General features: G+C 41.0%; 1 protein-coding gene across 2 annotated transcripts; it reads right to left on the bottom strand.

Moving 5' to 3' along the window:
• Positions 1 to 1278: 1278 nt before the first annotated feature.
• On the bottom strand, positions 1279 to 27463 carry Katna1 (katanin catalytic subunit A1). 2 transcript variants are annotated; one of them, XM_038340356.1, is made up of 11 exons: positions 27281 to 27463; positions 20909 to 21083; positions 18579 to 18736; positions 16373 to 16553; positions 14897 to 15018; positions 11577 to 11682; positions 10381 to 10539; positions 4698 to 4824; positions 3462 to 3596; positions 2964 to 3090; positions 1279 to 1641 (listed from the first exon to the last, which is right to left on the bottom strand). In XM_038340356.1, the coding sequence occupies exons 2-11, from the start codon at positions 21074 to 21076 to the stop codon at positions 1443 to 1445; spliced, it is 1482 nt and encodes a 493-aa protein (XP_038196284.1). In that variant the 5' UTR covers positions 21077 to 21083; positions 27281 to 27463; the 3' UTR covers positions 1279 to 1442. The 2 variants fall into 2 exon arrangements, with proteins under 2 accessions (XP_038196284.1, XP_038196285.1); XM_038340357.1 differs by lacking the exon at positions 27281 to 27463 and adding an exon at positions 23018 to 23584.
• Positions 27464 to 27781: the final 318 nt, after the last annotated feature.

Genomic DNA, 27781 nt, shown 5'->3' with positions numbered 1-27781 from the left:
TATACATGGTTGAAAGTGAAGCTCAACTCTTTCAAAGAAGCTATCATCTTCATGGAATTAAGAATGTAGCCTCATGGGGTTGGAGAGATTGCTCAGTGGTTAAGAGCTTTGCCTGCTCTTTCAAAGGCCCTGAGTTCAAATCCCAGCAACCACATGTGCTCACAACCATCTGTAATGAGATTTGGTGCCCTCTTCTGGCTTGAAGGGATACATGCAGGCAGAACATTGAATACATAATAAATAAATAAATCTTTAAAAAAAATATAGCCTCAGCCTTCTGGTTGAATAGTACCGTTTATAAAGGTTTCACCTTGTTAGCGGTCACTCAGATTGGCCTATTTCAACAATGTTATCTAGCACACACAATTTACTTCATGTGGTTTTCTTTTCCATTAACATTTTTGAAAGCCAGATATGGTAGAGCACATTTGTAATCCCAGGCCTTAATGCCGAGGAGGAAGACCTTGATAGGCCACATAGTGAGACTCTGTCTCAGGATTTTGGTTGTAACCCTTTTTAAAGCATGGCCCAAGCTTGCTGTTTTGCTTTTTTTCTTCCTAGCAATAGGACCTGACCCCATGAATGCCACAAATGCACTGTACTACTGAGCTACAGCTGCAGGCGTGCTGGGAAGAGATGAGGGAGGAAGGATGACAAGTGTGGTGGTCAAGTTTAATCTCTGGGGTTTGGTATTTTTTGTATGTAATCTAGGCTGGTCTCAGACTCACCAAGTAGTTAAGCATGACTTCAATCTTGTATTCTCCTATAGTATTACAGGCAGGTAACACTATGCTTGGTTATATGTAGAGCTGGAGTTCAAACGTAAGGCTTCATGCATGCTACGCAAGAACCCTAGTAATGAGCTATATCCCTGACCCTTGCTGGGTTGTTTTCATTTTGTGTGTGTGTGTGTGTGTGTGTGTGTGTGTTTCTGGGTATGTGCACATCCATTTAAGTCCAAGGATCCCAGAGGCTTTGGATCCCCTTGAAACTAGACAACATGGGCACTAGAAACTGAACTTAGGCTTTTGCAAGAGCAGTGTGCACTCTTAATCACTGAGCCATCTCTCCAGCCCCAAGAGTTCTATTCTTACTCCAACAGAAAGGGAAGAGAAGCTACCATGACACCAGAGAAGAAGGAAGATACACTAGCCTGGCTATGCTCTAGTTAGCTGCAGTATGAGTGTTTATAGCTTTCAGTTATTACCACAGAACAGCAAAGAGTAGGGAGAGATGCTGTAGTTAGCAGAAATCAAGCAGCTCTAGAGGAAAACACTGTGCAGCTTAAAAACATTGCCTTTATTCAGAACCCAAAAAAGTTTAAAAATCACACCATTATGAAAGTTTAAAAAAATATAGCACTCAGTGCAATGAAATATTACATTTACTTATTTTTCAAAGACTTAAGGCAGATTTCTGAGAGTTTACATGTGAGAAGTTAACTAGCATGATCCAAACTCAACTATCCATTTCTCATATCTTTCAATATCTGCAGCTGATACCGACTTAGAAACTTTCTTTAAAGCCATTTCAAAATCCTCCATGGTGGTAGGCATATGCATTTCTTCTCTGGAAAGGTTTCGGATTTCTTCTGGAGTTAGACCCTCAATACGCCTCCTCATGGCCATCAAGGATGCGTCCCTAGGGTTTAAGTTTTTAAAAAGCCCAAAGTGTTATTTTAATTGAATTAAAAAAAAACTGTCAAATTCTCTAAGATCTTACACATATTACATACATACATTAATACTGCACTGCACCTTACATTGGAAAACAAGGCTTGCTTTGAGTTGCTTTTTAGCAATGAAATCTTCCAAAATGAAATAAGTATACTAATATTCAAGTAATAAATACTGAATATACACTCCAAGATAAAGTAAAAAAAAAAAATCAAGAAGCTTGCAATTTCATCTCCTTACGTGTTCAAGAAAGAATAGGCATTGACCATGAAGACAGAAAGGAATATATATTAGTTAGAAAATTAAACATTTTCTCCAGGAAAATGAGGTCAGGCATGTTTTCCCTGTCCTTTCTATTACGGAAGCTTCACATCAAGAAAGTCTTTTATAAGCCAGGTAGTAGTGGCACACACATGTGAGGAAGAGACAGGTGGATCTCTGAGTTCAACACCAGCCTGGTTTACAGAGTAAGTTCCAGGTCAGTCAGGGTTACACTCTGAGAAAGAGTTTCATGTAGCCCAGACTGGTTTCAAACTGGCAGTGTAGCTAACGATTCATGTACTTCTGATTCCCATGCCTACATGTCCTGAGCACTAGGATTATAGTCCTATACTCCTGAGCCACCACATCTTAGGTGGTGCTGAGGACCAACTCCAGGGCATTAGTGTAAGTTAAGCAAGTATTCTATTACCTGACCCACACACCAGCTCATGTAATTTCTTTCTCAGACCAAGTTCATCCTTAACTGTGGTCACCATATTTGTAGAGACAGTAACTTCATTTGTATATATACTCTCTGACCCTCATGTTCTGAGTGATGTTCTCACTTAGCAATGAGGAAGCTAGGTAGGCAAGCCCCTGAGACTTGGAGCAGGGCCACACTGTGTTGAGCCAACTGGAGAAAACATTTAGGGCACAGTGACTGAAAGCAAGACTACAGTATTACAGTCTATGCAACCCTGCGGGAACATTAAATGCACTTCAGTCATTTCCCATCTAATATTGCAGGGAAGCAAAGCTTCTTGAACTTACAGCTTTCAAGTGGACTGCGGACCATCAAATGCAATACCTGTTAACACTAACTTAAAACCAACTTGTAACCATAAATATAGTGTAGTGTAGGGTTGGGTTCTTTGTAGTACTTGGGATCAAACTCAGGGCTTGCACATGCTAGGCAAATGCTCTACAAATGAGCTATATCTCCTGCCCAGTTTAGGTCATTTGCCTACAATATAAACACCAACAACTGAAGTTTATGCTTACAAAACACGAGTGAGAAATACACACCTGCATACATTGGTAATGTCCGCACCTGAGTAACCTTCCATGTTTTCTGCTATGCTTGCAAGGTTAACATCATCAGCCAATTCCAGCTCTCGAAGACTTATTCTTAACAGTTCTTCCCTACCTTTTGCTGATAGGAGAAACATTTTAAAACATAAGCCTTCAATGGGAACAGAATATTGCTAATTTTGCTCAAGCAATAACCTACTTTCTGATACAGTTTTAAAGATGGCCTCAGAATGTAGCTTAGGTTGCCCCTGAATTCATTATCCTCCTGCTTCAGCTTAAAAGTACCAGATTTACAGGCAAAAGCCACCATGTCCACCTCAAGCCCACGGAGTATTGGGAATTGTTTTACAATTCTTGGAGCAAGTGTGCTCATCAAGTTATCAAGACTTCCAGGTTCTAGATCTAGCCAAACAGCCACACAGGCAAGAGCATGCATCTGCCTCTTCAAGGAAGGCTACCATCCGTTCTCAATTACAAACTCGCTGATGATACCTGACGGCAAAGGAATGTAGATCCTTTTCTCAAGACGCCGCCTTAAAGCCTCATCTATATCCCAGGGGAAATTAGTAGCTGCCAGAACCATAACCATCTTGGAAGGGTCATCGTTTTCTGAGGCGCCTCCAACACCTAAAAGGGTAGGGAGAATAAAAGTTACTGAGTGAGACTCATGAAATAAAGCTCAGTTCTCTACAGACTATGAATCTGTACACAGTAATGCAAGGTGGTGCAATTTTCCAGCATGCCTAAGACTCACATGAGTATGTGACCCAAGAAAATGAGGTTTTGCAGTACACAAAAATACAACTCAGGGATTTAATGAAAACATCAGCTCATCTAATTACTTACCAATTATTTAAAAAAGAAAAAAATCACTTGACATGGTGATGCATTCCTTAAATCTCAGCACTTGAGAGGCAGAGGCAGGTGGATCTCTGAGTTAAGAATCTCAGGACACCCAAGACTGTGTCGAAACCCCATCACAAACAAACAAACAAACCAACCTATCAGTCTGGAGAGACACCTCAGTAGTTAAGAGCACTGACTGCTTTTCCAGAGGACCTGAGTTCAATTCCCAGTACCACGCAGCAGCTCACAACTCTAGTTCCAGGGGTTGTGACACCCTCTTCTGGCCTCCTCTGGCAGTAGGTATGCACAAGACACAGAAACATACATGAAAACACACACTCATTAAAAATGTACTCAAGGGGCTGGAAAGATGGCTCAGCGATTAACAGCACTGCTGATCATCCAGAGGTCCAGAGTTCAATTCCCAGCAACTACATGGTGGCTCACAACCATATGCAATGAGATCTGGCTCCCTCTTTTAGTCTGCAGGCATAATGCAGACAGAACATTCCATACATAATAAATAATAACTCTTAAAATAAAAATGTATTCACAATTTATGTGTGGAAGTATTCCAAGTACATACACAACCTCTAAGGCCAATTTGTTTGCATTTTATGTCTACTTATTGTGGCTAAAAATAAGAAATCAATATATATGCCAAAGAGTGGTGTGTGGATGCCATTATTTCTGATGTCACACATTCAAGAATATCTATCCATTTACTGCTACGGATCTCTCGCCCTGAATGCCTCCTCTCTCGTCCTTCTGGAGTTCTAACATACACTGAATGTGCTGGACTAGCACCACAAACAGCTGGACTGACTGGAAGGACAAACACAGCCAGCTCCATTCCCAATCTATGCACAGACATATGTGTACCATCCATTTGAACCAGCAGCTCGGCTTTCACCCTTCGGCTTGCTTCATGCTCTTCAGAAGTCCCTCGGCGACTACAAATGGAATCTATCTCATCAATAAATATGGTAGCTGGAGAGTAAAACCGAGCCTAAAGGAAGAAACCAAGCGATACCAGGTTTTAGGGTTTTGATTTTTCTTATTTAAAAATAATCTGAGGCTGGGAATACACCTAATGATAGCGTGCTTGCCTACTCTGCCCAGTGTCACTGAAATAAACAATTTGTAGATTAGGAACTGGGAAACGTGAGCACTTGCTGCTCTTGTGGCAAGCCTAAGTTCAGTTTCCAGCATGCAGATAAGCAATTCACACCTTCTGTAACTCCAGTTACGGGGATCTGACACCCTCTTCTGACCTTTGTGGGAACCAGCACACAGGACACACAGACATACACACAGGCTTCAGATTTACACAGAAAATAGGAATAAACAAATCTTTAAAAAAAAAACTAGAAAACAACTAAAGAGGCTGCCATACAGCTTTCCTCTTGCCTAAAGGAAATAAAAGAGGCCATGGCATCATATTTAAGTGTGTTTTAATTACATTTATTTGTGTGCATGCATGTATGTGTGGGTATAGAAGAGCCACAGCGCGTATTTATATAAGGACAACTTGCACGTGTTCAATCTCTTTTTCCACCATGTGGGTCTGGTGGTAAGCACCACTGAGCCATCTTGTTGTCACATCTTTTTCTTTTTTGGATACAGGAATTTATTAATCCCAGGTATCCCCAACTTGCTATACAGCTGAAGGTGACCTGAGTTCATTTCTCCTGCTGGGATTTCAGATGGGCACTGTCACAGTCTAAAACATAGACATCATCTTTTTTTCCATTATATAAACTGGCGCTCCCCCCCCCTCTCTCCAAAACAAAACAAAACAACAATAAAAAAAACAAAAAAAGTATGTGTGTGATAAATACAGGATTATCCTGTACCCTATTATATGAACAACTATGGTAGGACATTTAGAGGTACTGGTAGATAGTCTCCAGTTCTAGAAAAAACTTGGTTGAAACCATTTCTTTACATTATAGCATCCGTCTAATAGAAATTCTAGTTAGATGGTCATTTTTACATAAATTTACTTTTTTTTTAAACATGAAATGTATCTTAATGTTTCTAAGTAGATTGTTACAATTTTTACTGTGATGTTTTTTAGTTTGTTTCTCAAGACAAGGGGATTTTTTGTAGCTTTGGAGCCTGTCCTGGAACTTGCTCTTATAGACCAGGCTGGCCTCGAACTCAGAGATCCACCTGCCTCTGCCTCCCCAGTGCTGGGATTAAAGGCGTGAGCGACCACCACCCAGCTTACTGTTGTGTTCAAAGCACATGAACGAAAATTAAATTTCATTCTGTATGTTGTCACACCAAGCAAAACCCCCCATTTCTGATTCTTCTGCTTCAAGCAGAGGCTACAGGATACATGCCAAATTGGTTCTGCTTGGCTTGGGAGGGCACTGTGGAGAGATCAATGGACAACAATTGGCTCTGGCTTCTGGTAAGGGAAACCTCTGCTACATGCAAACCATTGTTGGTAACAGCCCACTATTACGAGAATCCAACTAAGAGACATTCAGACATGGCTCATCACACCCTCCTTCTAATCCCGATATGAGCACCGGCTTTGACTCGAGACCAGATGCTGACTCCTGGACTTCTGCTCCAACCGCTGCAGTGAGGGTGCATTCTCTGGCTCCTGCTTCTCACCTCAGTCCCCTGAGGAGCCTGCCCCAAGTCAAAGCCAGCCATACGAGAGCACTCATCAGGAAGACCTCTGAGGATGTCTGATCTGAGGCTCTCAGTGGGTCTAATAACTGGAAAAGTAACTTTAAAAAAGCCCTTACACAGCACATTTTCTGCTAAAGTTTAAAACAAAACAACGAATTAGACAATTACTTTTTATATCATATGAAAAATCATAGACATTTTCATTAAACTTAAATGCTCTTATTTAAAATATAGGCCTTTAGGGGCTGAAGAGATGGCACAGCAGTTAGGAACACTGGCTCTATTCTGGGACCCACATGGCATCTCACATTATCTACTCCAGTTCCAGGGATCTGACGGCGTCTTCTGGCCTCTTTGGGCACCAGACATGCACATGGGTACACATACACACTTGCAGTCAAAACACCCATACACACAAAACAAAAATACAGATTTTAACTTCCAGACAAATTCTCAGAAAAAAAAAAGTCTCATCCCACACTCAGGAGTAATTGGCCAACACCAATCAGACTGTGGTTTTAATGGCTTTCCTCTTTATTTTTTTTTAATATTTATTTATTTATTATGTGTACAATATTCTGTCTGTGTGTATGACTGCAGGCCAGAAGAGGGCATCAGATCTCATTTCAGATGGTTGTGAGCCACCATGTGGTTGCTGGGAATCGAACTCAGGACCTTTGAAAGAGCAGGCAATGCTCTTAACCGCTGAGCCATCTCTCCAGCCCCCTCTTCTTTATTTTTTTAAAGAAAGAGGGAACTGGAGAGATGGCTCAGAGGTGAGAACACTGGCTTCTCCTCTAGAAGACCCGGGTTCAGTTCCCAGCACTTACATGGTAGCTCAAAATAGTCTACAGTCCCAGTCCCAGGGAATGTGATAACCTCTTCTGGCCTGCTCAGGCACTGCATGCACATGGCACATAGGACACACACGCAGGCAAAACACCCATACACATAAAATAAAGGGAAAAATATTTTAAGTTTTTTTGAAATGAGAAAGAACATGAAATTGGGTTGGTAGGAAAGAAGGAAATGTGGGAGAAGTTGGGGGACAGGAAAAAGAATGATAAAAATATATTGTAGGGAAGCCTGAAAGAAAGTAATAAACCTTGACTGAGCATCACAAGTTCAATGTCATCCTCAGATACATACAGAGTTTGAAGGCACCCTATGATAGATGAGACCCTGACTCAAAAAACTAAATCAATTACTTAGAACATAGGTCTCAAGTACTGTACAACACTCACAGGAAATGAGAACATGTTTAAAGAAGTATCATCACCTCACCTGGGTATGGTGGCACATGCCTATAATCTCAGCATCCGGGCAGATGAGGCAGGAGGACTGCTGTGAATTTTAAGCTAGCCAGGATTATATAGCCATGACCCTGTCTCTTAATTCAAAACGGAGGAGAAAGTATCATCAAGTCAAAGGAGAGGCAGAAGCGTTAGGTCTTCAAGAAAGGGAGTCCACATTAACTATGGGTCTTGACTTGGCTACAGGGCCGAAACTCTGAACTATAGGCACTGCCTTGGGACTCAGCCAATGCTCACTTGTCACTCAGGTAACAGATTCCTAGAGATGCAAAGGGATTTATTTAATGATGGTTAAGGTTTTCCCGGGCAGCTCTGGGGAAGCCAGTAAAAGAATGCATTTTGGCATGCCATTGTAAACCTCAATATGAAAAGCACTGTGGGGCTGTAGTGCAGAGCAAACCCAAGGCCCTAGGTTTGGAGAAAAGAATGATGCCAGCCAGCATTAGGAGGAAGCCTCTTCCCATAGAATAAATTAGTTTATATCAAATATAAAACTCTACACTTGAAAACATATCCAACCTGGGAGGTGGTGACACATGCATTTAATCCCAGCACTTGGGAGGCAGAGGCTGATGGATTTCGGAGTTTGAGGTCAGCCTGGTCTACAAAGTGAGTTCTAGGGCTATGCAGAGAAACCCTGTCAGAGGGGAAAAATAAAATAATGTGTGTGTGTGTGTGTGTGTGTTATCCCAATCATTTTAAAACATGTAATATTAAGCTCCAATGAGTAAAGGCTTGTATTAAGCAATTTTCTTGTATCAGCTGACTTTCCACTATCACAGAGGTAAACTGCATGTGTGCATGTGCACAAGTTTATGTATGCAAAGGCATAAGCATGGGCTAAAGTGTGATATGCATGTGGAGGTCAGAGGTCAACATTGAATTCTGAATAGTGTCTCCCACTGGCCTGGGACTCGACCACGAGATTAAGCTGGCTAGACAGCAGAGTGCTCAGGGACCTGCCTGCCCTTGCCTCCCCAGCTCTGGGATCACAAGTGCACACCGCCAGGTCCTTGTGTTGCACTTTCCCAAAAGTTATATATTAATGTCTTCTATGTAAAGGATGGAGGCTCAGAAAGGGAGGACCTGCTAAAGGCAACTGCTAGGAAAGTGACTGATATGGATTGGCAGTACACTTTCCCCCTTTTTCTCAAGCACTGGGAAAATGATTTTTTCAAAATTATTAGAGATTCTCCATTAGACTGATATTATGCTATGAACTAGTAACATTGAAAGTCTGTTAAAAATTGCATCCTGGTTTATGAACTATCTACATCTAAGAAGTAGAAATAAAAACCAAAACAGGAAGAAGTTTCCCAGAAAGTGGATAACTGAGATGAGGCTAATTTGTTTCATTAATTATTTACTTATTTGAGCTTAGAAAGTGTAAGATCCATGATGGTATCAGAAAGATCACCTAAGACTCTTTCCACTATGATTAAGAATTCATGTCTTGGATCTGGAAAGATTGTTCAGCAGTTAAGAGCACTGGCTACTCTTCCAGAGGACCTGAGTTCAATTCCCAGAACAACATAGTGGCTTACAACCATCTATAATAGATGAGATCTGTCTGGCACTCTCTTCTTGTGTGCAGGCAAAACACTGTATACATAATAATAAATCTTTTTTAAAAAAAGAAAGAGAAACTCAAAATAAGAATGGAAGAAATTAATTCAAACATGGTCACTGAACTCAAGGAGGCATCTGGAGAGATGGCTCAATGGTTGTTACTGCTCTTGGGAATATTTGGAGTTTAGTTCCGTGCACCCACAAGAGGGCATTCACAAACATCTATTACTCCAGCTACAGGAGATTTGGCACCCCCTTCTGGCCTCCACAGGCATCTGCACATGTGTACACAAACCTCACAAGACATACACAAATGCACACAACTAAAAGTAAAATGAATCTTAAACTCAAGGTTGTTGGCATAGTTGATAGGTTAGAGGTCATCTAAGTTTCATGGCATGGATTGCTCTTCCAGAGAACCCAGGTGTTCAATTCCCAGCACCCACATGGCAGCTCAAAACCACCTGTAACTCCAGTTCCAGGGTACCAAACACCCATGCTAAAACACGAAAGCACATAAAATTAGAAAAAAAAAAGATTCTCATCTTTGGCTTGTTAAAATACAGCCCTTACCATGTCACAACTAGGCATGCTGTCTAACAAACATATTTATAAAGATGGTTCAAACAGATAAAAGCACTTGTTGCACAAGTGTGAGCCCTGGAACCCACTAAGGTGCAAGGAACTGCTCTACAAAACTGTCCTCTGATGTCCACTTGAGTGTGGTAGTACGCACCTGCCCTGTGCCCCACCACACACACACACACACACACACACACACACACACACCAATAATAAAATTTAAAACAAACCAACTAACCATAATTATTCTAGACTCTTACAGCACATTAGTAATGCTAATGCCACAGTGTGCACATGCTCAGAAACTAGATGTAGCCCCACCTCTGGAGGAGAGGAAATAAACAGGAACCCAAGTCACTCATATTTACAGAGGTCCTTGGCAGAGTGTCATCCTATCCATGTAAGGGGGAAAGTCAGAGGTCTGGAATCTCTAGAGCTGCCTCAAACATTACCATTTCAAACAGAAGACGGACAAGCTTCTCAGACTCTCCTCTGTATTTGGAAGTCAGCGTTGATGAAGAGACGTTGAAGAATGTTGTCTTGCACTCTGTAGCAACTGCTTTAGCAAGGAGTGTTTTTCCAGTGCCAGGTGGGCCAACCATCAGTACTCCCTGGAGGAGTAGAGCAGTGTATTATATAACAGTGTAAGCAAAGACTTCATCTGCCATTGCCATTTCCTTCCCTTTTCTGTTTTTTTAGGAAGATAAACACAAACGAGGCCTTGACCTCCCGGACTCCTTGATTCTCCTGCTCTATTCTCTGGAGGAGTGGGGCTATCAGTGGACAACACCTTGTCCAGTAGCTTGCCCTTGTTCTAATGAAAAATACAAAGTATCAAATTTCACTAAATGTATGAAACAATGAGACAAAGAACAAGGAGAAAAATGAATGATATTTCATAACAAAGTTTTACTTATTTAGTTTTTGATATAGGGTCTCATTAATTTAGCACTGGCTGGAGTGGAACTCACTCTGTAGACCAGGCTGGCCTCACACTCACAGAGCTCCACCTATCTCTGTCTCCAAATTGTGGGATTAAAAGTATACGCCATCACTACTGGAACAAATACCTTTTCTATTACACAAAAGGAAGATAGTAACTTTAAAAGTTTGAAATTCAGTTAAGAAAAGATAATTATTATTCATTCAAAAGATTAATTATTAATAATTGCTATTTTAAAAAGCAGATAAATGCTCACTCAACCCACATTCCTTTAAATAGCTCCTTTTCATATCATCCCCAAAACTCCTCTGACAAGTCATGTGATGTGATAATGGAACGCACAGCCAATGGGTCCTATGTGCAAGCAGGAGGTCACTCTAAGGGTGCTGTGTGCAGGCAGAATGGTCCCCAACACTGTACTTCTTACTCTGGGAACCTTGAACTGGTTTGGTCAAAACAAAATTCTGAATAATACAACATAAACTGTTTCAATTTTTTTGGCAGGAAGATAGGGTCTTATAATCCAGGCTTCTTGGAGCTCACCATGCAGCCCAGGCTTACCTCAAAGCCAGTGTGATCCTCCTGCCTAGGACTCCTGAGCACTTCAACTACTACCCTGGTTTAATTTTTCCTTATTCCACTCTCTCCAATCTGAGTAAGTAACAGCTCTCCATAGCAGCACTGCCATGTCCTCTGACGACTTACTTTCCATGGTCTCCTTATGCCCTTAAAGAATTCTGGCATCCACATTGGTAACACCACTGCTTCCTTAAGCAACTTTTTAGCTTCTACTAAATCAGCAATATCATCCCTGAAAGAAAAGATACTTTATCAGCCAACCTCTTATATTATATATCCAACCCTATAATCATCACCCTGACAACCATCACCCACACAGGACTTTATGGCACAAACAAACACTAGTCTTACACTCCAATCAGTATACACAGAGGATAACCTTTGTCTTTAGTTCTTGGTAATAATGGTTTTCAGTTTAACTCAGGAGAGCATAGATCTCATTCATTCATTCTCTATGCCGCCGGGCTAGTTTAAAATTTGTGATTGACCTAAGTCAAGGTTTAAGCTTGGGACCATAAATGTTTGCATACACCTCACCAGTTAAGCATTCTCTGATCCAAAAACTGTTCAGATTAATTTCATCTAAAACTCTCCAAACTTTCAAAAGATAATGTATTTGCTTGCTTAAAAAAAAAAAAAATGTGGCTTAAGGCCCTAAGTTGGATAAATGAATGACACAAGCCAGTACTTAGGAGGAAGCCTGTTCTCATAGAAAAAAGTCATTTAACTCTCTCTACACTTGAAAATATATCCAATAACCAGACAGTCAGTGGTGGAGCATACTCAGGAGGCAGGAGGATCTCTGAGTTTGATGACAGCATGGTCTACAGACTTACTTCCACGACAGCCAGGCAGGGCTACACAGAGAAACCCTGTTTTGAAACCAAAACCGAATCAAAACAAAACAAAACAAAAAATAAACTTGAGGGGGCTGTAGGGATGGCTCACTAGTTAAGAGCACTGGCTGCTCTTCCAGAGGTCCTGAGTTCACTTCCCAGCACCCATATAGCAGCTCACAATTGTCTGTAATTCCAGTTCCAGGGTATCCGACACTCTCAGACAGACACACATGCAGGCAAAACACCAACTCACGGGGCTGGAGAGGTGGCTCAGAGGTCTTCTCTTCCAGAAGACCTGAATTCAATTCCCAGCAACCATGGTGGCTCACAACCATCTATAATGAGACTTAATGCCCTCTTCTGGCCTGCAGATGTACATGCAGGCAGAACACGGTATACATAATGAATATATTATATATAATAAATAGATAAATCTTTTAAAAACCACCAACTCACATAAAGTAAAAATAAATTTTTTTTAAATGTAGATATTGGTGCATTTTTGGATTTCTGATTTTTTAGATTAGGGATGCGGAACCTGCATTATCATTGAAGCATCTTATCTTATATTTCATAACTCAAATGGCTTAGAAGAATGGCTATTTAAAAAATAACAAGGGGCTGGAGAGATGGCTCAGTGGTTAAGAGCACTAACTGTTCTTCCAGAGGTCCTGAGTTCAATTCCCAGCAACCACATGGTGGCCTACAACCATCTATAATGAGATCTGGTGCCCTCTTCTGGGGTACAGGTATGCATGCAGGAAGAACACTGTATACATAATAAATAAATTTAAAAAAATAAAAAATAAATAGCTTTAAAAAAAATAAAAATAAAAAATAGGGCATAGAGCAGATATAGCTGCTAAGCTTCCAACTTTACTAAGAGGCAGACACCAACAGTAAAAGAACATCAACATCATTATGAAGTTCTTCCCAGCCACTAGGATACCTATCAGTACTACTAGTATATGTAGCAGTTTTATTATGAAAAAAGATTTTTACTGCATAAATATAATGTGTAAGGATAATATATATTTATACTGTATAAATATTTTAATTGAAAGTATGTAACAAGCTGGGCAGTGGTGGTGCATGCCTTTAATCCCAGCACTCGAGAGGCAGAGGCAGGAGGATCTCTGTGAGTTCGAGGCCAGTGTGGTCTACTAAAGCTAATTCCAGGATAGGCTTGATAGCTACAGCAAAACTCTGTCTCAAAAAACAAAAAAAAAACAAAAAAAAAAAAAGAAGTTTGTAACAGAATACAACTTGTAGAAAAGTGATCTCTTATAAGACACTATAAAAATGAATAGGTCCTTTATTAGACATAATAAAAAAAAGTTGAGGATCTTCCACTAATAGCAAATAAAAAAACATCTACCATAAGCCATAGACATAAACAAAATGCATTCATAAAAACCTCCACCTCTGGCTGGCGAGCTTGCTTAGTGTGTAAAAGCAGTCACTGAACAAGACTGAGGGTCTGGTCCTCAGAACTCAGAGATGTGGGTGAGAATAGAGTTCACGTGAGTTTTCTCTGATCTCCGATATGTGCCATAGCCCAGGCTCTACCCCATCATACACACAATAATAAGAGTTTTTGCTTGTTTGTTTGTTTTGTTTTTTCATGAGAATAAGAGGTTTGTTTGTTTGGGGTTTTTTATTTGCTTTTTGTTTTTTCTTTATGTATCCCTGGCTATCCTGGACACAGAGATCCACCTACCTTTGCCTCCCAGGAGCTGGTGTTAAAGGCATGTACCACCACCACAGGACAATAATAAAAGTTTAAAACAAACAAACAAACAACAAAAACCAAACCTCAATCTTTTCAATATTAGAAAGGGGCCCAAGAAATTAAATTTGTGTTCTTAGTCTCTCTTTGTATATGACATTAATTTAAAAGAATCTTAAGAACTAGGGATATTCTGTTGGCAAAGAACTTGCCTCATATGTATGAGACCCTGTGTTCAATACCTAATATCACACACACACACACACACACACACACACACACACACAAAGAGCCTAGTGAATGGCTCACTGGTAAGAGCACTGGCTGCTCTCACAGAATGCCAGATTTGACTCCCACAATGCAGCTCACAAGCATCTGTAATTCCAGATCCAGGAGATAGGACACTGCCTTCTGCCCTCCACAGGCAAGACACTCATTCACATAAAATAATAAACTTAAAAATGCAAAATACAAATAAAAATATGAAAACACTTCAAACTGAAGTCTAGATCCTGTACTACAATTGGTTTAATACTTGGTTAGGAAGCACAAGCCCTGGAGCCCTCACCATCACTATGTAACTTGGCCACTATAACGTATGTCTTTGATCTCAGCGCTCAGGTCAAAAGGACAAAATTCAATGCCGTGCTGGCTACACAGCCATTCTGAAGTCAGTCTGCACTACAGGGAACCCTGTCTCACAACAAACAGGAATAAGAATCTCAAGACAACGTGTGGGTGATGCAGCTTTCCACTGTCTTGTCCTGTTTACACCGCAGATCCTCTAGCTGTCTTCAAAGACTGATCTTTGGCACATACCCAGATTTTCTCCATCTTAAAAACCGTCATCAGCTCAATTATCTTGTGATGTGACTTACCACCGAACGTTGGGATTCTGAGAAATTATATCTCTTTCCAAAGCTTCTACCAAGTCCTTGTCGTATCCAGTGCTGTCAAATTTATGTGCCTCTGGTTCTGTAACTGCAGCAGGTGATTTGTTCTACATGAGGAGATAAAAACAGAAGAAATTTTAATTGACTGAAAATTTGTATTTTGTTTCTGTGAATAAGAAATAATGATCAAACCAAAGTGATTTAGTTTATGGAACAGTCTCCTGGTGTAAACCCAACACTAGCCAAACTTCTGACCCTCTTGCCTCCTAAATCAATGGTATTACCACCACACCTGGCCAAGGAAAACCAATTCTAATTAATCAATGTAGCCTTTTCCAAGACACCAGAGGCCAGAAGGAAGTGGTGCAGTATTTCCCAAGTGCACAGGAAACCCAGAGTCCTTTCAGCACACTAGACTTAAGAAATGAAGAGGACAGGAAGGCAGTCTCAGAGACGGGCGTGGGAACACAGGCCCAGAACCCCAGCACTTAGGAATTAGGAACAAGAGGACTGTGAGACACCTCACTAAACCAAATCAAACCAAAACCACACCCCTCAAAACAAACAGACAAACAAACCTCAGATAAGAAACTAGCAGAACTTTATCAACCTCAAAACGTGGGCAGGTCAGGAAACAATACATGCAGCTATGTAAATATGGCAGGTTTATTTCTCCAAGTTTTCTAAATTACTTTGAACAACAAAAGCACAAATTACAAGTCTGATGCAGTTCTAAATTAATAGAGGAAATGTTTATAATTGTAAAAAGGGAGAATAAAAAGATATAGAAGACTTCTGTACTCAGAAGTCATAAAATGACTATCAGCAAATCACTTCACAACACCCCCAGATAGATAGATAGATAGATAGATAGATAGATAGATAGATAGATGTGTATCTTCTTAATTTAAGCAAAAATTAAATTAATTTTTAGTTCTAGCCAACCAGTGGTAGCACATGCCTTTAATTCCAGCACTTGGGAGGCAGAGGCAGGCAGATATCTATGAATTCAAGGCCAGTCTGGTCTACAAAGCAAGTTCCAGAACAGCTAGAGCTGTTACACAGAGAAACCCTATCTTGGGGGGAGGGGAGGAGACAAAACAAAAACCAAAACCATTTTGTTTCATGGGCTGGAGAGAACACTCAGTAGTTGAGAGTACTGGCTTCTCTCCAAGTTCTGAGCTCAGCTGGCAGCACTCACATGGCCTTTCCACCTGTCTGTAACTGTAGTCCTATGGGAGTCAGTGCTCTCTTCTGGTGTGCAAATGAACATCCATACACATCAAGTAAGTAAATCTCACTTTTGTTGGTGTGTGTGTTTAAGTATGTCACATGGGTGTGGGATTCTGGAGATGGAGGCAGAGGAGATTGAGCGCCCCGATGGAGGAGCACTAGGTGTACTTTAGCCACTGCGCCATCTCCCAAGCTCCACCTTTCACTTTCGAAGGCCATAACATTTACCTTTTCCTCTCTTCCTTTATTCTGCTCTTTCTTTTCCCGACTACGAACAGCTTTCCCTCTGTCACTGTGAAGATGCTGAGCGGACGGACGGTGAGCTCTGACGATTGCGCCTGGGCGGGTACTATGTGCTTTAGGGTCATTGTGCTGAGAAGACTGGCGCTTCCTAGGTCCTGGTGAGGGTCTAAACAACACAAGATCATTAAAGTCATAGTCAGTTCCTGAAGGAGCAGGGTACACACCCAGCTAACGAAAAGAACTAAAGAAGTCAAGGCAAACACCGAGCACAAACTTTAGGGATAACAAACTTTAGGATGCTGAAACCCAGGTAATCTGACGTAGCTGCTATGGCCAATGACAGGGATGCAGTACTGTTTATTTTAGAAACAAGGGGAAGTAAAAGTCACTCCTACTTAGGACATTACTGTACTGCAAAGAGAATCCAAAATTAAGTCTGATTGCTAGAAAGTGAAAAAAGAGAAGTTATCAGAAAACAATGTTCATCAGAAGAACCAAAATGCAAATGCTGGATTCCTTCTACCACGGCTACACAAGCAATTCAGTGTGATTCTACTTAGAATATATTATAATCCTGTGGTTTAGCTAAAGGTTTTAGTAATTTCCCTATTCTAAAAGACTAGGATGAAAGTTGGGTACGGTGGTACATGACCTTTACTCCCAGCATTTGAAAGACAGAGGCATGTGGATGGGTCACTGTGAGTTAGAGACCAGGCATACAGAACAAATCCAAAGTTAGGGTTATATAATTAGATCCTGTCTCAAAACAGAAAAATAAATAGAGGGAGGAAGGAAGGAAGGAAGGAAGGAAGGAAGGAAGGAAGGAAGGAAGGAAGGAAGGAAGAAACAAAGAAAGAAAAGAAAAAAAAGGTGGTGGCTGAAGCGATGGCTTAGCAATTACGAGCAGTTGTTGCTCTTGCTGAGGACCTGGATTCTCAGTTTCCAGGACATACACAGCAGCTCACAACTGCCTGTGACTCCAGTTTCAGGAACTAGCAGAACTTTATCAACCTCAAAACATGGACAGGACAGGAAACAATACATGGAACTATGTAAATATGCAGGCACCAGGCACACAGGTAGTCTACACACACACACACACACACACACACACACACACACACACACACAGACAAAACATTCTTACACATAAAATAGGTAAATAAAAATTAATACCAGTGTAAATTTCTTTTTTTTTTTTTCCTGGTTTTTCGAGACAGGGTTTCTCTGTGGCTTTGGAGCCTGTCCTGGAATTAGCTCTTGTAGACCAGGCTGGTCTCGAACTCACAGAGATCCGCCTGCCTCTGCCTCCCGAGTGCTGGGATTAAAGGCGTGCGCCACCACCGCCCGGCCCAGTGTAAATTTCAAAATCTCATGGAAGGTGCCTCATGCTCATATATAACCTGCTTTTTTCATTTTGATTCAATGGCAGAATTTAGACCTCCATATTTAGTGGCTCTTTGATTAGTGTGGGATGAATAAAAACACACAAAAACCAAAAAGAACAAAAAGAAAAGGGGCCTATTCTCAAGTACCTCAGGGTATACTTCAATGCAAAGAAAGTATATTATCTAAAGTCAGTGCATCTTAGTTGTCTGGGTTTTTTGTTGTTGTTTTGTTTTGTTTTGCTTTTTTGTTTGTTTTCAAGACAGGGTTTCTCTGCATAGCCTTCGCTGTCCTGGAACTCACCTTGTAGACCAGGTGGGCCTTAAATTCAGAGATCTGTCTCCCGCTGCCACCCATGTGCTGGGATTAAAGACATGTGCCACCAGATACCACCTGGCACTTTACTGATTATTCATTTGCTGTCTCTTAGTAGAAAACTGAGCATAAGTGCCAAAGAAAGCCAAGCAGGCTCAAAAGCCTGCCAGTCTAAATCCCTCGATTCACATGTGGAAAATATGAGTTACAGATGTGTGCGTGGTTTTCCAGCAGTCATAGAGTGAAGAAAACTCTAGTTCCCAGATGTCCTCAGTCTGTAAGCTGAGTCAGCTACTCTCAGCCCATGTACCCGTAGTTCCGGCTAATTTCCACCTCAATTTGATACACATTTAAACAATTCTAAAAGGACATTTCAGTACGAATGTTCCCCATGTCCCTGTCTCCCAGCAACCTAGTCCATCTCCTAGATATGGCCAAGGCAAAAGCTGTCAGCTTCTTGGGCAAGTCTTCTTAAAAAGTCTCCACTTACCTTCGCTCAACAGGTACAGGCAAGGACCACACTTCTCCCTCAGAAGCCGGAAGCTCATGCTGCGCAGCTTTTAGAGGAGTGCTGTCCAGTTTAAAGCTCTCCAGTGTTTTCATGATGTCCTTAACATGCTTAGCTTCCACATTTATTTCCTGCCAAACCTGATTTCAAAGAAGAATATGACTAAATTTCTTTAACTTAGGGCCATTTCCTATGTTAGAAGCCCCCACTTTGACGAGAGTGAGCAAACTACATCAAACATCTTACAAAATTGCAACGACTGATTTTCTGTTCTCAAAATTAACTCTGAAAGAATGATTTAAAATGCTAGCTAAGGGGCTGGAGAGGTGTCTCAGAGGGTAAGAGCTGTTGTTCTTCCAGGGCACCTGGGTTTGATTCTCAGCACCTGCACGGCAGCTCACAACCATCTGTTAACTCCACAAGGGATCTGCTGTCCTCTTCTGTCCTCCTTGGGCAATGTATCCACCTTGTGCACTGCCATAAATTGCAGGCAAAACACTCACACACATAAAATAAAATCTTTTAAGACGAATCCTGGCTAATTAAATTGATACCTACATAATTCTTTTTGCTTGTTTGTTTTTGGAGACAGGGTTTCTCTGTGTAACAGTCCTGGCTGTCCTGGAACTCACTCTGTAGACCAGGCTGGCCTTAAACTCCCAGAGATCCGCTGCCTCTGCACCACCACTGCCCGGCTAATGCCCACATAATCCTTCTTCAAACCGTGCAACAACTGAAAGGTTAGCTGCAACTTTCAAGTTTGACAAAAACAAAACTTCTGCAGGTTGCCCTTTGATGCATTTATACTACTTAAACAACTGATTCTTGTTTTAAACAAGGTTCCATGAGTACTGTACAGTGGCCTCAAAGTCACAACTCTCCAGCCTGGGCCTCCAAGGTGCTAGGATTGCAGGTGTACATATCAGGTTTAGTTAATTTTTAAAACCATGATCGAATTTTATTACACAGGGTAATGGTCGTACAACATTCTGAATGTATTTAACACTACTGAGTGTTAATAGTATAAAGTTTCAATATGTTTAGAACTTTATACTGAACTATACATTTAAAGCGATTTACATATTTTTAAAGTATGTTCCTCTGCCAATAACATAAATATGGACAGTCCAATTTAAGGAAAAGTTATTTTCCAAAAGAGGCTACTTCTCTCCAAGTGTTACAGACAAGTGTGGTACTGTATTTAAACAGCATCCAGGAAGGAACAGTTCACAACAAATTCAGCCTAAGGAACCACTCATTTCTGTAATGTTCTGTTCTAACATCTGAACTTTAGAAAATGCTGCCCTAGACTAGATTTTATAAGTTCCAGGGTTTCTAACTATAATTTTCTTCTGGTCCTTGTGTCTAAAATTCCTTAAATGGTATTCAAATATGATCAGCTCTGTAAAGTTCTATAGAAAACAGGTTCTGCAAGAATTTGCTGTCATTTGCAATTTCAGCAACGACATTAAAAAAATCAACTGCAGGGCTTGGATGTGGTGGTGCAAGCCATTAATTCTAAGAATGAGCAGGAAGAGACAGGATGATTGAGTACGAGGCCACCAAAGCCCACACAGCAAATTCCAGGACAGCCAGGGCCACAGAGAAAGACCCTGTCTTAAAAAAAAAAAAAAAAAAAATAAGAAGGACGCCTTTAATCCCAGCACTTGGGAGGCAGGTGGATCTCTGTGAGTTAGTTCCTGGACAGGCTCCAAAGCTGCAGAGAAACCCTGTTTTGAAAAGCAAAAAGAAAGAAAAAGAAAAAAGAAACAAAAAGAACTTTCACTTTAAAACTATTAATAGATTACAATAATCAGAATAATGAAGCAGAGGTCATAACACTGTGGATATGAAAGGGCTGCTGCTCACCATGACAGCGAGTCTTGGTTGTCAACCTGAGGTTGACTACCTCTGGAATTAACTAAAAACGCCAAGTCATTGGACACACCTGTTAGAGATTTTTAGTTAATTGGATCGGTTGAGGGGGAAGACCCACATCCCCTCGTGGCAGCCTGTATAAAGGACAAGGAAGAAACTTTTGCTCTTGGCCTGCTTGCACTCATTCACTGGCACTAGAGCTCACTTATTCAGATTGCCAGAGTATACTTTAGACCAGTTGTGAGTTCAACTCCAGCCTGGTCTACAGAGCTAGTTGTAAGACAGCTAAGGCTACACAAAGAAAACCTGTCTCAAAAAACCAAACAACCAACCAAACAACCAAACAAAAAAGCTTATACTCTCTGAATGCATGTACAGGATTGAAAGTCAATTTAAATTTTCTGAGTATTAAACGTAGCAGCCATGATTCTTACCTGCTGCCATTTCTGCTGGAGGTATGTATCTTTGACTGAATACAGATACTTGTTCATTTGGTCAAGAACTCCCTGATAATAGACCATCGCAGAGTCATAGTTACCCAGCAAGGCATACTCACGAGCCAATTTTACATTCTCACTTATCATGAGAAGACTCATGCTCATATGTAAGCTAAGAAAAGAAGAAACAAGAAACATTTTCATGTTATACATCTCTTAAAAAGTAAGTACAAAGCTTCTTAAAAATATACTTTCCAGTGGGGTCAGTGAGACCATTCTGTCCTGACCTCCATGTGCATACACCATAGCACACAACTGCCCCAACACTGACAAAGTAAGTTTTTAAACAAAGATAGAATAGAGTATTTTCTTTAATTTTGGCAAATACAAATAGACTAAATATTGTAACTGTAATTCTTGCTTGATACTTGTTTTGTTATATGTAATTTTACAATGTTAAAGTTAAAACCTCCCTTTTTAATTAGACAGAAAAGAGGAGATGTGTGATGTCCTTCTGTACACTGCAAATATGTGTTGCTTTATCAGTTGATGAACAAAGCTACTTTGGCCTATGGCAGGGAAGAATACAGCTAGGCGGGAAAGCCAAACTGAACACAGGGTGGAAAGGCAGAATTGAGGGAGACATCAGCAGTCATCAGAAAAGCAAGATGAGCCATGAGCTTCATGGTAAAACATAAAATAACAGAAATGGGTTAATTTAAAAGAGCTGGTTAATAATAAGACTGAGTCATCAGCCAAACTTTTATAATTAATATAAGTCTCTGAGTGTTTATTCGGGAACCAGAAGGTGAGGAAAAAAACCTCAATTTACACAATAAAATATCCAAATGGAACTCTTGGGCAGTAATGGATAATTATTACATGGCTGGAACATAGTTCAGTGGTTAAGGGCACTGACTGCTTTTGCACACAGTGGCTCACAACTGTGTGTTACTCTATTTCAGGATTCCAACATCCTCTTGCCTCCGTCGACACCTGCCTGCAAGTGGTACACATAAATTCACACAGGCACACACCTATATGCATAAATAAAAATAAAACTATTTTTTAAAAATATTTATTTATTTATTATGTATACAATATTCTGTCTGTGTGTATGCCTGCAGGCCAGAAGAGGGCACCAGATCCCATTACAGATGGTTGTGAGCCACCATGTGGTTGCTGGGAATTGAACTCAGGACCTTTGGAAGAGCAGGCAATGCTCTTAACCTCTGAGCCATCTCTCCAGCCCTAAAACTATTTTTTTAAAAAAAAAAATAAAAGGCTGGGAAGTGGTGGTGCATGCCTGTAATCTCAGCAGTAGGGAGGCAGAGGCAGGCAGATCTCTATTAGTATGAGGCCAGCGTGGTCTACACAGCAAGTTCTAGGACAGCCAGGGCTACCCCACAGAGAAACCCTGTCTTGAAAAACAAAAACCAAAAGCAAGTTCAATAATGCTAAATATGAGCATGAATTTTGTAAGAAAGGAACAGTTTGTGAGAATAAAGTTGCACACTCATTTTAAAGAACAATCAAGGAATACTTAGGGATATCAGCCTGCTTGCACTCATTCACTGGCTATATATATATATATGTATATATATATATATATCAATGGCTCTATGTAGAAATGTTATAAAAGACTTCAGAGAAAGCCTCACAAAGGACTTAGTTTTGGACATTAATGATAGAACTATTTGAATTATCAAGAAATTAGAGGCAGGGAAAATATAAAATATATTATGTGTATGTATGAAAATGTCAATGATATATATTATTATATAATTCATATATTCAAATACAAAACACTACAAAAAAGTTGGAGGTGATCTGTTCTGCTAGGAAACTGGCAAAGAACACAGCAAACATACAGTATATGGAAGCAATAAACAACTTTATAAATAGCAAAATAAACAGATCATCAAAAATAAAGGATCAGGGAACAGAAATCTTAGCATAGAACAAAGTCTAATTTGAATATCATTTTACCTATGCTACATAAACACTCATTTTAAAATATACATGTATACCTAAGAATGTATATGAAATGTACAAGAGGGTGAGGAGAGAAATGTGAATCAAAGAATCAGGTACGGGGGCACAAACCTGTAATCCTAGCATTTGGAAGGTCAAAGCCATCCTCAGTTGTATATTGAGCTTGAAGCCAGTCTGGGCTAATAAAAAGGATGGATGAGATTTTCCTCCTGGGATTAAACTGTGACTTCCATCCTACTCACTGTCTCTTGCTTATCCACTCAAAGGAAAACCAGCTATTATGTGGCAAGGTCTTCTGTGTAGAGACTCACACCACAAAGAAATAAGGGCAGTCCCAGGGCAGCAATTAGTGATTAACTGAGGTTCTCACACCAAGAACCCACAAGGCCCTGAATCCGGTTAGCAACCACATGAATGCGCTTGAATGCTCCTTTGGTTATGTCTAGAGATGACTGCAGTCCTGGATGACATCTTCATCACAGCTTGGCAAAAGTCTGAATCAGAGGCATCACAAATCCACACATTCCTGACCCAGAGCAGCTGTGAGTCTGTGTGTTAACAGAAGCTGTGCAGTAACTGTGTGTCTAAGTGCAGTAAGTGTTCTTAACCACTGATCCATCTCTCCAGCCCCCTAAGTCAGATTCAATTTCCCTTATCATTGTTGAAAGTCCTCTGCAGGAAAACAGAAAATGGTTTATCTAATATAGTATCTGGCAGTATTTGGGGAAAAGAACCTATGTAGAGAAAAAAGCTAAGAGGCAAAATTTTAATTAAATAGTTACAATTACTATTAACTGTAAACACTACCTACTGGCTCAAAAAAACTGTTGCCTCAAAATTCAGAATCTTAGTTGTTAGAAAGACAATCTGCTGCTTCATCTCCAAGTCCTCCCTTTAATTACCCAACATGCTCTGTTCTGTTTACAAGACTTGCATATAATTAAGTCAATGGCTAAATTCACTTATTCAAACTGAAAAAGCTACAACAGGAATTTTAATTCAAGCATAAATTTAATTACATTTAAAAAACTTAGAGCTGTTTTAACAAACTTAATATCTGACAGGGAACAGTTCCTCTACAGAGAGACAAAGTACTATCTAACCCCCCCCCACACCTCCAATGTACAATTAGGAAAAAAGAAAAGAAAAGCCAGCAACTAAAGAGCTGCAGAGAAGAGAAAAGAAATCCAAACGCTGAGCAGTAGGATCTAGCCAACAGGATGTAGCCATGTAATTTTTAAAGGTATGTTAGGCTGGGCTCCACTGAGAACTGCCATTTTTACTGTAGTGAACATAGGTCAACCACTCAAGAAACATTTAAGAAGCAATAAGTTGCAAGGAATTTCTTTGACGATACAGACAGACCGAATAGCTGAGGTAGTGAAGGTAGAGGTCTCATCCTTGGCTACAGAGCCAGTTTGCATCACAGTACAGCCTGTCTCAAATATACACACACAAATAAACAAAAGCTAGCAATAGAGAACTGAGTGCCACAGACATATGTGGAGGTCAGAGGCCAGCCCTGTGGAGTGGATTCTCTCTCCACCCTTGCCTGGCTTCCAGGATTTGAAACCATGATGTAAGGCTTGCGTGGCAACGCATCCTCAAAGGTGCTAGAGAAGAGCCATTTCAGGAAGTTCACCTCTGCAATATGAGGAGTTAGTTATTGGCAGCTGATGGCTGCCAAAGAATGGTCATTAATAAAAACTGAGGATCTGAAGTTGGGGAGATGGGGGCACTAGGAGGAGTTAGAGGTAATGCTGGATGGGTATGATTAAAAAACACTGTATAAATATAGTCTGTTTTCTTTCTTCTTTCTTTCTTTTCTTTTTTTTTTTTGGTTTTTTTGAGACAGGGTTTCTCTGTAGCTTTGGAGCCTGTCCTGGAACAAACTCTTGTAGTCCAGGCTGGCCTCGAACTCATAGAGATTTGCCTGCCTCTGCCTCCCAAGTGCTGGGATTAAAGGCGTGCGCCACCACTGCCCAGCTATAGTCTATTTTCAAAGAATAAAAAAATATTTAAAAGAAAAAAGTGACTAACTGCCTGTAACTCCAGCTCCATGGGATCTGGTATCTTTTTACTTAGCTGCGCCCATTCCCGAAGACCCACACATACACACATTATCAAAAATAAAACAAAGTCTTTTAAAAAGAAACAATATTAAAAACCAAAAACCTAATCCAACATCCTCCTGAAGGCTTATGAATATGCCATGCAACTTTTTTTTTTTTATTATTGTGTGTGTAACATGGCACATGTGGAGGTCAGAGGACAACCTTGGAGCCAGTTCTCTCCTTCAACCCTTGCTGGCTATCAGGCTTTGAACTCAGGTCGTGAGGCCCACCTGAAAAAGGACTTTCAAAGGGGCTACAGGCAGACAAGCAATTTCAGAAGTTCACCTCTGGGATGTGAAAACAGCTACACTGTAATTTACCCAGTCACTGATGACAATGAATACGCAAAAAAACAGACACCACCCCCCCCCCCAGAACAAAGCATGGTACAGGTTTTTTAGCCTCTATAACCATCAAATGATAAACACCCAAGCATAATAAAGTTATCATTACTAAAATACAAGATGCATGCTTGCATGCATACACACATAAACCTCTTCAGGAAAAACAAATCCGCTCTACAGGTGTTGGTACTTTCAGTTCATCTTGAACAAAACAGATTAATTATTAAGTGTAACAACTGAACAGCAGCCGTATCAAGAAACACCAGCAAAATCCACTTAGCATTTCATCTACATGAATCAAATCTTTTTCACAGTCAAGTAGAAAACAACAAAAACAAAAAGCATGCTGCTTCAAACACAAATACAGTAAATTCAACAAGATCCTCTAATCCTTCCTTAATATTTATCAAAATTTTGGTAGCAGTTTCAAAACCAAACACACAGCTACAGCTTTCCTGGATAATAAACGCCACCAAGGTTCACTGAGCTTTTTGTGGTCTTTGAGGACTGAAAGTTGATCAACGCTGACTTTTTTTTTTTAAAAACATGATACAGTTCACAGTTGCCAATGTCGGTAGGAGGAAGCTATGCTCCTAATCCTTGGTATGAAAATTTACTAATTACCAAACCATCTGCTTCAGAAAACACAACAGGATATTGAGACATTTAGACTTCTAGTAACATGACAAGAATATTTCTTGACACCTGCTTTAAGTGCACACATTCTGAAACATCAATGTTTCCAGCAGGAACTAAAGGTTTGATTTATTTTAAGAGAAAACGGCATCATTTAGGTGTCGGTACTGGCCTGCCCTTACAGTCCTGACAGTTGTAGCCACTAAGAGCACCTCCTGTACACATTCGCTACGTTCCCTTTTAAAGGATGGGCCTTGCCCATCTCCAATCTCATTTTTTCCCTCTCTCTCCCTCTTTCTTTCTCGCTCTCTTTCCTTCCTCTCTCTCTTCTGTCACTCTTGTCCCAAGGACCAGTCTTTGCCCCCTTCTCTGCCTCTTCTCTCTCCTCTTCCAATAAACCTCCTTATGTGAGCCTTGTTGCATGATGAAGACTTCTCTTTGCGGCCTTTTTAAAATTACAACAAGTCTATGTTTGTATGCAATTTTGCAGTCATATACTTAATGAAACAAATGCTTCGAGGGATAAATTTTCTCCAATCAAAAAGGTCATAAGCCTTCGTTAGAACACTGGGCTCTAAAGTAAGAAATAGCCAACTTTAAGCATGGTGTGGTGGCGCACATCTTTAATCCCAGCATTAGAAGTCAGAAGAAGGTGATCTCTGAGTTTGAGGCCGGTCTGGTCTACAAAGCGAGAGCTCTAGGGCAGCCAGGGCTACACAGAGAAACTGTCTCCAAATTAAAAAAAAAAAAAAAAAAAAACTAGAAGAAAGAAGTAAAATGAAAGATCTTTGTTTAGGTATTACACCTAAACAAAAAAAAAAAAAAAAAACGAGTAACAAACAAAACAAAAACCAGTGAGTTATCTCAGCTGGTAAAGGCACTTGCCCAGCATGCCTGGCAACCTGAGTTAACTCTGGGACCCCTGTAGAGGTGGATGACGGGAACCAACTCCACAGGCTGCCCTCTGACCTCCACTTGCGAGCCCACATCTACATCATACACACAGAATAGCAATACATTTTAAAACTAAAACTAAGGACAAATACAAAGGAGAAATAAGTAAACCACAAAGAAGCAGTACAACACCAACAAATTGTACGAAAAGAAGCCGAATCCCAACACCCAAGCCGTGGAGAGTTTACAGGGCGGAGGTTTCGGGGTGGGGGCGAGGACGCTTTCAACGCGTTCCCGGATCGGGTGACATCTGTACGGACAAGGGCCTGAGGTGGCATCACAAGGCTCCTCGGGCGGAGCGGGCGCACTGTGGCCCAAGCACTCACCTGGCGTGCCCGAGGCTCCGGGACACGCTGCCCGCCGCGTGGCGGGGAACGAGGCCCGAGCCGCAGCGTCGCGCTCGCTCCGGAAGCCGCACGGCCGAGGTCCGCGGGCACCGCAGCTCCTGCTCGTGGCCAATGTGCAGTCCAACCCGGTAAGTCCACTTCCAGTGCCCGACCGCCTCTGCCAGTCCCCCCCCCAACCCCACCCGCGGGGCCACGCCCCGGAAGTGAGAGTTCTGACGCCCGCGCGCACAGGCGGAACCTAAGGGGGCGTGGCCGAGCTCTGGGTGCGTCTGCGCATTCCGCGGCGGCCTCTAGGGAGGAGTAGGCACTACCTCTCCTAGCTCCGAACTTACTTTGTGAACTTTACTATCTCTTCCCGAGGCTTGTTAACGGCGCCTCCGCCTCGCTTTCACCATTCTGTGTCAGTGGTCAAGCCATTCGTTTATGACAAATCTTGTTTTAGAACCCGGTGCTTATACCGTGTAGACTGGGACCCATGTC

This window comes from Arvicola amphibius, chromosome 8 (assembly GCF_903992535.2).
Source record: "Arvicola amphibius chromosome 8, mArvAmp1.2, whole genome shotgun sequence".
NCBI classification, from domain to species: Eukaryota; Metazoa; Chordata; class Mammalia; order Rodentia; family Cricetidae; genus Arvicola; species Arvicola amphibius.
This window is presented reverse-complemented; position numbering and strand designations above follow the sequence as displayed.

What these genes read in the sequence shown, in the direction of transcription:
- Katna1 (XM_038340356.1), bottom strand. Translation starts at nt 21,076, where the DNA reads ATGAGCATGAGTCTTCTCATGATAAGTGAGAATGTAAAATTGGCTCGT. An exon ending in TCCAGCAGAAATGGCAGCAG is followed by an intron (nt 18,737 to 20,908) that starts GTAAGAATCATG and finishes CTTTGAAATCAG; the next exon opens with GTTTGGCAGGAAATAAATGT. An exon ending in CCTGTACCTGTTGAGCGAAG is followed by an intron (nt 16,554 to 18,578) that starts GTAAGTGGAGAC and finishes TGTGTTGTTTAG; the next exon opens with ACCCTCACCAGGACCTAGGA.